Raw genomic sequence first — 9,095 nt, 5'->3', positions numbered from 1 at the left:
ATAGCAGTTTTGCAAGATATATCTATTTAAATCTGTCTGAAAAACCACATCATCCTCCAGCAAAGGACTTATTATTAAAATGTCTTTTTTCAAAATTGCCGTGTTTCTAGTGAGCAAATTTATTTTCATAATTCAAGTTGTGCAGTTCTATGGTTAATGGAAATGCAGCTGCCGTTGAACAGAAACCGTAACTCACCAGTCTGCCGCTTCCTGAGGGTGACGTAAGGCAGGAGGTCGTGGCGGGTGATTATCCTCAGAAGCTGGAGAACGTGTCGAAAGTTCGTCTCGTCGCACCGTCCCTGGCGTTCCAACGCCAGCAGGAAGTCTCTGCCGCTCCTGATGCCGCCGCGCTCGTACTCGTCAATCACGTCGACAAACAGGAAGGACAGCACCCTGACGTCCCTGTGAGTTAGCTGGGCTCCGACTATGTCGAACATGCGATGGAGGGAGTACAGCCCATGGGAGTTGTCTACGGCCTCCTCAGGCCACGGCTCAAAGGCCCCGTCTTGTCTGGATGAGCCGGAGTTTGTGGAGCGAGCGGAAATGTTTCTGTTGGCCGTCTGGTCGCTGGGTGCCGCCACACTGCGGCAGCCTCGCCTGCCTAGCGATGCTCTGTGCTCCAGCGGCCCGCTGTTCGCCCGGCTCTGACTGGAGTCCACCCGCAGCTGGGAGTGAGCCGAGGAGTTCGGGGCCAGGTGAGCAGGAATACCGGCATTCGGGATTGGTTGTTGTTGTTGTGACGTCATCTCCAAGGTCGGTAGAGACGAGAGACGTTAGGATCCCACCAACTTCCACGGCGTTCCTCTGCTCCAACAGACGAGCTGATGAGACGAAAGCATAATGCAGGAAGAGTAAAACTACTTTTCACCAGGCTGAGCTGCTGCAAAGCTACGTCTTCATGCTCAGTTTCCGTTCTTTACTGAAACACCTTTTTATTGCGCAGTTGTTCATACTAATTAAATTATTAGGGCAATAAATCAATTAATAGTAGAACTGGACAATATTATTGAAAAACTTATAAGCGGTAAAATAAAACGTAAGGTCTTCATCTGTTTTCGTCCAGAATAGATTATGACACCTTTGTTTCCCTCAGATTCATTTTATTCAGTTAATATACAAAAAATAAAAATCACATTGTAAGAGGAAAACAGTCTGGAATTTATTTATATTGGTCACATTTTTTAAACACTTCCCACAGCCGCTGTATGCACCAGACTATTTCAATACCAAGTAAAGAAAAGTAAAGAAATTTTTTAAATGGAATAAGAATATATCTTACTTATATTGGGGTTTGGGGGGTTTTCACACATACATGCACATACTGAACAATATTTTTTATTTTGATTACCTTCCTCAGTTGCAAATTCCATAGTAATCTAATTTTAATCACTGTACAAAACATAACAGTATTGGCCAACGGACATTTTTTAGTTAGTGCTGGGACTGAATTAAAATTAAATCTAGATAATTTCAGTGTGTAATTAATTGTATTTTAATAATTTCCAGCATTCCTTTAGATAATTTTTAAAGTAAAATTTAACTCCCAGTGTGCTGAGAGAAGCCACACTTTGAAAGCCATCGCAATAACGGATGTTTCTTTTGCGTCAGATTTACGGGTGTACCAGAAATGAACAAATACAAAGGTTCCGGCGGGAACCAATGTTTATTTCCATCTGGTTGCAGTTTGTATTTCAACATGAGGAGAGTAAGGGGCTGGTCATGTGACGGGGATGAATGCAGAGCAGGACTGTTGGGTGTTTAACTGGAACAGAGAAGCAATGTCAGCGATGTTGCCATGTTTTCACCATGTGTACAGAAGTTAATATAATATTGGAAGATATCGGGTAGCAGCTATAACAGCAATAATGGCTCAAATTTCTATATCACAGAATTCATAGATTGATCAGTATTATATATTCTATGTTTTCCAATTTTTCCTATTTTAAAATCTCTTGATCTTTTTTTTTTTTTTTCTTTGAGTGAATCTGCATGATCACACTTTCCTTTGACTTGCTGCTGGTACACCTGAATTTCCCCATTGTGTTCTTCAATGTTCAATGAAGAACATTTCTACTGTATTCTTTTCTAAAATATATATAAACAGCTGCAAGGGTGAAGCTAAATGATTCAACATGCCTTCTTACGTGGGAAAATAAAAATTGATATGTCAGGTAAAATAGATTTACATGATAATTTATATCAGTGTACAGAAATGGTCATATAACTTAATATATGTGAATAAATGGGGTATTTAGCTGTGACGAACCTCTGAGCTGAACACATGTGATGGGCTGTGGCTGTTTGTTGACGCTGCTAACGACAACATTTCATTTCTGTTAGCTGACAGCGACAGATAAACTACCTCCAGGCAATAAAACGAACAATCCACACGCAAACGTCTCCTGCAGGTGACAGTTTTACTTTACCTCGAGTGTTTTGGGATGATCCAGATGAGCCTTAGACAGCAGGAGTCCGCGTTGGATAAACAACATGAAGCTAGCTGCCCCTGAGCTGTTAGCAGCTTAGCTTCTTCTCCAATAAAAACCGTCAGCTCCGTTCTGCGGCTGCGCTGCGGTTCACTGAAACCGGCCAAACCATAGCTTAAAAGCGGACCGCGGGGCAAACAGCGTCCTGCAGAACAGGACACAAAGGTAATGCACTTGTTTTGGTCCGGCTATCGACATCACAGGTAAATTGAGCTAAAAAATTTTCGGTGTTGAGGTAAAATGAAAGAACTTCCTGGTCGCACAGCGGTTGACTTCCGGGTTTCAAATTCAGTTTTTTTTTTTCACTTGACCGAATAAATAATAAAAACAACCTTTAGAATTTGACACAAACAAAAAATTGGAAATACAAAAACACAATTGTTCAATATTAAATTAAAAAAATTTTAACTGTAGTTTTAATTACTGTAAAATTATCTTACAGATATCTTGTTTTTGCATTTTTTGACACTTATTTTTTTTTGGGATGAAAAAAAATGTTGTATCAGACAAATAATGCAATTTTAAAATAATGACTTCATTTATTAATGAAAACTAACTTTCCAAACCAAGCTAGCCCTATCTCAGCTTAATAAGTCATAAAACCACAGTTTTTGGAAAGTTGAGTTCATTTTCACTGAATGTGGCTACTAGATGAGTAGAATCAAGAAATCACTTAAATAGAAAGAGCCTGAAAGATGTCAAAAAGGTACAAATCACCACCCCAGTGGGAGGAAAATGAGGAATGGATGGGAAGCAATGTAACTGATATCTGCCAGTCATAGAGCTATTCCTAAAGCTTTGGGATTCAAATGGCCACAGTGATAAAGTAGCTGGAACGGAAGTGAATCGTCTCAGCAGAGGTCAACCAACCAAAATTACTTCAATAACTCATCAATGACTCATCCAGGAGGTCACTGAGGAACCCTATAGGCCTCACTTGCCTCAGTTAAGGTCACGGTTTATGAATTAATTACTAACTACTAAGACATTTTATCAAAGAAAAATCTTAAAAATCTACAACTTTTGAGGGGGGAAATTTTCTGGACTTATGACACAAAAACTGAACTTTCGGAACCGTTTCCATCCTATTACATTTGGTGCAAAACTAACACAGCTTCTCAAAGAGTATAAAACAAATAGGTAAACATGAAACATGAACAGTCAAAGTCAGGCCTTAAATCTGATTGGTGTGCCTGAACTCCATTAAATATCAAGTCATTTCAAATAGAAACCTGATGGCCTTTGGCAGTAAACTGAAAATGGGTTTTCATTTTTCAATAGGATCATGACTCACAGCAACAGATACTGCTGCTAAAGATACATAAAATGTGTTGGGGCAAGCACTTCTAAAGTCTGCAGGACACTGGCCCTAAAGATCTGGAGTTTGATCTCTGATCTAGGGAGAATGGTCAATGATCCCTGTATTCGCTCCAACCCTATGAAATGATGCGGGAGGAGACTAAGCACAGTTCTTTTGGTAAAATTGGGTTTTACAAAGTGTTAACAGCTGGGGTGACAATAATTGTGTGTGGAGATTTTGTTTAAATATTTAATCACGCGTCTTTATCAGCGGTGCTAATAACTGTGGGTGATGTTTTATGTCAGTATAATGTCTAAATATAGAATATCATTTTGTCGGAAACTTAATCAGCTCTACACCTTTTATTTAATTCATTTCATCATGTTAATGACCATAGCTGTCAGTTGGTGCATGCTGGTTCTCACCTTCTCTTTCTTGGACAAATAATTTTCCAGATGTCTGAAACAATCAGCATTACCTTCAGAGTTTTTCCTATGTTTATCTCTGTTCTTCCTGTAGACCCTCGGTCTGTTGCCTGGACAGAAGTCACTTTTTCTGACCTTCTTGATATGAAGCAGCTGTCTGGAAGTCTCCATCTCACTGCCCATACAGATACATTTATATCGACTTCTGCAGATCCCCGTAAAGCTCCGTGGGGGACGGAGAGACGTCATCTCAACAGGACAGTTCTGGAGCTTGCTGGACTCTTTTGGACATCATAAACTGAACCTCTTATCTTGAATCTAGATTATCCGTTAAACTGTTCTTTCAGATGGAGTGTTTGTGGATGTGTGGCCATTTTGACACAAAGCAATGCTAATAACAGACATTTCTTTGTAGATAATTCCTAGCAAAAAAGGACAATAACTTAAAATGCATCAGTCCTTCTGTTTTGTCAATGAGTTAGCCAATTAGCTGGACTAAGGACATTTTTTGCCACTTCACCTGTGATCATGAAATTAAGTTTGAAGGTGGAGACAATACTGACTTCGATTATGTTCCACCTATTTACAATTTTTAAGAAATTTACATTATTTTACACACCTGGTTTAAATGAATAGGTCATGGGAAGGGAACTATCTGCAAGACCCTTCAAAATCATTGGGATTAGGGTCATTACCTCGATTCTGCCAAGCCTGAAAAAACCTAGTGTCATGTTATTTTTTGACATTATATTAATATGATAATCCAAACGATTATAGCAATGATTTTATTGAAAAGTCTTTTCAAATGCACTTTGATTTCATACTGCTGTCAGAAGACAATGTTTGTAAAGAAAAAGTGTAAACATGTCTTCAGGAATGGACTTTGATGACATTTGAAGTGAAGTGTTGTGAAGGGAAATGCCACCAGAGCTCTTTACTCAACACCTTTCATGAACTCCAGGAACTCTGCCAGAGACAAAAAACACAGAATCTGTTAACACAGAATGAATAAATCCCAGTTTATGCAAAGCTCTTTTATAAATGGACTTTATCAACTTCCAGTTCAAGCTTTATTCCTTTTTCGGTAACTTTAGCTGTGACCCGACATTGGACTCCGATGTTCCAGAGGGTTAGAGACTACAACTCTCCAAGAATAGCTGCAATCTGCAAATATCTGAGATCACCTCTAAGATGTATAACTTCCTGTTTTAATAGTTAATAAACCAATTACACCTTAATATGCATGAATACATACAGTGGAAACGTCTTGGCACTAACATCAACTGTCCTCTTTATATCTATTCTTGGAGGTTCAGCCAAGCAGGGAACTAAATGTCATTCCTGGATTTTCCTCTTTGCAAACATCAGCCAACAGCATGTTAACTTAGGTATTTCTGCACTGTCTTTTGAGTATTTAAGTTATGTGCTATGAAAAAAATCTGCAAATATTTTGAGATGCACAGAAAAATCTGTGAATAGGCAAAGGTCCAATCAGAAATGTTTTTTATCCCAATAAGGACTATTGCTTTGAGTGACACAGACCACTACATCACAACCTCAGTCATCCCGGACAAAGGATGCAATATTAAATACAGTTTAGTTATCAATAATTTTCTTTTTCATAACTTAGAGTTGTGAGAAAAAGATCAGTACCATCATAATCAATCTTCCCGTCATTGTTTTTGTCTCCGTCTTTCATCAGCTCCTCAATGTCGTCTTCCGTGATGGGTTCTCCGGTGGACTCCAGCATGCTCTTCAGTTCTTCTAAGTCGATGTAGCCATCCCCGTTCCTTAACAAAAGGAAATCACTGCTTTAAAGTTGACTTAAGGATGAGTCAATCTTCTAATCTATTTCTTTGCCTCTCCCTAGAAGAGAATGACCATTTAAATAAAACCTACTTGTCAAACATGCGGAAAAGTTCAGCTAACTCTTCTTCTGATTTTCCTTTGCTCTCCTCCTTCATGCATCGGACCATCATAACCAAGAATTCATCAAAGTCTACTGTGCCGCTCCCTGTGAACATAAAGCCTGGTGTTATAAAACTACTTACATCTTGGTAGTATCCCTAAGCTCTTCTACCTTTAAATCATCCAATAAAACAGAAAAGGTATTTCTACTTAAAATGAGGTCAAAGGACAGGCAACAAAATGGCAACGTACCATCCTCATCCACCTCATCAATCATCTCCTGTAACTCCTCAGGAGTTGGATTCTGTCCGAGCATTCTCATCACCTTCCCCAACTCTTTTGTGCTGATGCAGCCATCTTCTGCATCCTGAATGAAGACGTCAAAGGCAGCCTTGAATTCTAGAAGAAACACAGCATTGCATGTTTGAGGACCAGAAACTTTCTGGTGAGGTGTGGGAACAAGCCATGGCAAAAAAAAACAAAAAGAAAAGAAAAGAAATGCATTGACAACTACAAATACACCGCAAACAAATCAACCAAAAGTTACCTTCTGCTCCAATGTTCACAAGCCTTCTGAACCGATTTGAAGGGAGAACCAGAGCTTTTGGGTCACATTTTGGCTGTTCATGAGACCAGTTACATACCAGTCTTCACCACATGAAATGGGATGGCATCTCTTGTACTTATTATTCCAATATCAAGTTTCTATGGGCTTTGTGTCACCCAAAAGTGAACTTAGCAAACCATATTGTGACTGGACAAAACTTTCTGGAGATTCAAGGACCGACCTTTCAAATGGTTTTACAAAGGAAAAGCTTCAAACAGAGAAAGGGTTAGATGTGTGAAACATTTGTTGTCATTAAAGACTGGTAAGTCTTTAATGTACCAGTCATTAAAGACTTGTAAGTCATTAAAGACTTGTAAGTCATTGAATACCTGTAAGTCTTTAATGACTTACAGGGACCACAGAGACCAGTTGGTCTCTGTGGTCCCTGATAAACCCAGAGATACTGTCCAGCTCCTCCAGTAATGTTCCCAGACTAGAGGGGTGTATCACCATGATTGACATGATTGAATTTAGTCCTTTACCATTAGCTTCTGCTAAATACCATGTTGGTATAGCTCTTTAGTGGAACTAATGTTTATGATTAGTGCTTTAGGGTTAGCACAGCTAACATTTTAGCTAGCATTGCTCACCGCTGATAGTTTTATTTCCATAGGCCTTAAAAAATAATATTTGTTCAAATTTACTAACTCAAAGTCAAAGCAGAGCACAAACCTGAATATTTGAAATGCTGTAGGGGGCGCTACACATCTAATGTACTTTTTCACTCAGTCATTTCACCTTAAAGACACAGAGCTCTGCGAAGAGCCAGCAGTTCAGCAAAACGTAAAAGTTTTCAGTTTTTCTGCTAAGTGTGGCTAAAGTCACAGACGGATGACCCCGATTGAAACACAGGCTTCCTGCCCTGAGTGGGCGGGGCCAAAATGTTGGCTCGGTGATGGCGGAGGATCCTCTTTACACCAAACATGGCCGACCTTAGAGCTGACTCCGTTAGCTTTCAGATTACTGTTAGAAGACTCAATACATGTGATACTTTTTAATCTCTGTTCAGAAACCTGCGTAGTTTAGAGATATTATTAGTATCAAACACAAAACAGTTAATGGAGACAAACATCATGATAAATAAAATCAGTATTTTAAGTCTGTTTTAGTCTGGCAGTTGCAGTTTCCTCACCATTTTTCTGCTCCTCTGTCAGGTTCTCTACCTGCAGATGAGAAACAGTTATTTTCCTTCTGTGTGACTGTTTATCCACCTCTTCACACTGCAGTAGGACCTCAGTTCTCTTGGTGACAATATTCTTAGTTTAGCTGCGCTGTAAGGCGACACGCGCTGCTTCAGCCGCTGCTATTCTTGTGAGGTTTTTGGAGCTCAAGTGGCGATCTGTTCCTCACCAGCTGTTCATTGTTCTGATGTCAGTCACAGAAACCAGACCTCAGGCCTCTCGCGCCTCTATCTGCTCTGTAGGCGTCTATTTCTGATTGCATTCACAATAAAATTTACATTTTGAGCTGTTAGAAAATGGTTGATGCAATAAAATAAAAATTGAAGTTCATTGTTTGAGATGTTTGACCTTAGCGTAGCTGGTTGGAAGCAGATTTAATTTGTAGCTATTAATTTCAAATTGACAGGAATTCCCAACAAATCTCTAAATAAATATTAACTGAAACATAACTTCTTTTACCCCATGAAGGAGAACAAATTAGCAGATCATACCACCGATTATCAGAACTCACCGCTGCTTTATACACGTCATCCATGACTGCTGGTCGGTTCTGGACTCGGCCACACTGCTACCTTCAGAACCAGGACAAGCTCTGGCAGGAATATGTTGCTCTGTCTGCTATGTTGGCTCATGTGGCATCTAAAAAAGGTTCTGGCCCAACTTTCATTATCCTATGATAGTGGAGGGCGGGAGGAGTGACAATGAAGAAGAGAGGCCATCTATAAATGGAAGATAAGAGAAGAAACCTAAAAATAGATAAACACTGTGTGCATGCAGCCTTATGGTGGATGTATTACATCAGGAGGCTCATTCTGACATATGAAATTATGATTTTTACAGAAAAGAGACACAATGAAACAAAAGGCCGTACAAATTAGTTCTGAATCAGTAGTACAATCTACGGAATGAAAGCAAAATTAAATCTAGTTTGTGGCAAAGTGCTAATGTTTCAACTCTTACGGTACAGTTAGCAAGAAGGTGACACAGCCAAACGAAACATCTGGCAAAGTGTAGTATGACAAGAAAAAGAGATAGAACCTTGTTCCATCCTGACTGTGAAGTACGGGAGTGGCAGCATCATGTCGTGGGCTGTGTTGCTGCAGGAGGAACTGGTAATGAAATAACATCATGTGGAAATGTTGGAGCAACATCTAAAGACATCAGCAGGAAGGTAAAGCTGCAGATGGA

General features: G+C 39.6%; 2 protein-coding genes across 2 annotated transcripts in view; both read right to left on the bottom strand.

Moving 5' to 3' along the window:
• dedd (death effector domain containing) overlaps nt 1-2,758 on the bottom strand; it is an 8,731-nt gene extending 5,973 nt beyond the window's left edge. Inside the window, exons 1-2 of the mRNA XM_007574414.2 lie at nt 2,427-2,758; nt 197-821 (exon numbers count right to left, since the gene is read on the bottom strand). Coding sequence (XP_007574476.1) covers nt 197-746 — 550 coding nt within the window. The 5' untranslated portion in view covers nt 747-821; nt 2,427-2,758. The remainder of the gene's footprint in view (nt 1-196; nt 822-2,426) is intronic.
• Nucleotides 2,759-4,977: 2,219 nt separating this feature from the next.
• LOC103153476 (troponin C, slow skeletal and cardiac muscles-like) lies at nt 4,978-8,442 on the bottom strand. Its single transcript, XM_007574413.2, has 6 exons — nt 8,419-8,442; nt 7,859-7,889; nt 6,372-6,518; nt 6,111-6,225; nt 5,865-6,001; nt 4,978-5,177 (listed from the first exon to the last, which is right to left on the bottom strand). Exons 1-6 carry the CDS (start codon nt 8,440-8,442, stop codon nt 5,146-5,148), a joined length of 486 nt encoding a protein of 161 aa, XP_007574475.1. The 3' UTR covers nt 4,978-5,145.
• Between the last annotated feature and the right edge of the window lie 653 nt (nt 8,443-9,095).

Source organism: Poecilia formosa, unplaced genomic scaffold (genome assembly GCF_000485575.1).
Source record: "Poecilia formosa unplaced genomic scaffold, Poecilia_formosa-5.1.2 Scaffold351, whole genome shotgun sequence".
Lineage (NCBI taxonomy): Eukaryota > Metazoa > Chordata > Actinopteri > Cyprinodontiformes > Poeciliidae > Poecilia > Poecilia formosa.
The sequence above is the reverse complement of the archived record's forward strand: the minus strand, read 5'-3'. Positions and strand labels throughout refer to the sequence as shown.

Bases quoted from the DNA above. Each gene is read 5' to 3' on its own strand.
- LOC103153476 (XM_007574413.2), bottom strand. From the start codon at position 8,442: ATGGATGACGTGTATAAAGCAGCG. The intron at 7,890-8,418 runs GTGAGTTCTGAT...TCTCATCTGCAG, and splicing joins ATGACGTGTATAAAGCAGCG to GTAGAGAACCTGACAGAGGA. The intron at 6,226-6,371 runs GTACGTTGCCAT...TTATGTTCACAG, and splicing joins TGATGAGGTGGATGAGGATG to GGAGCGGCACAGTAGACTTT.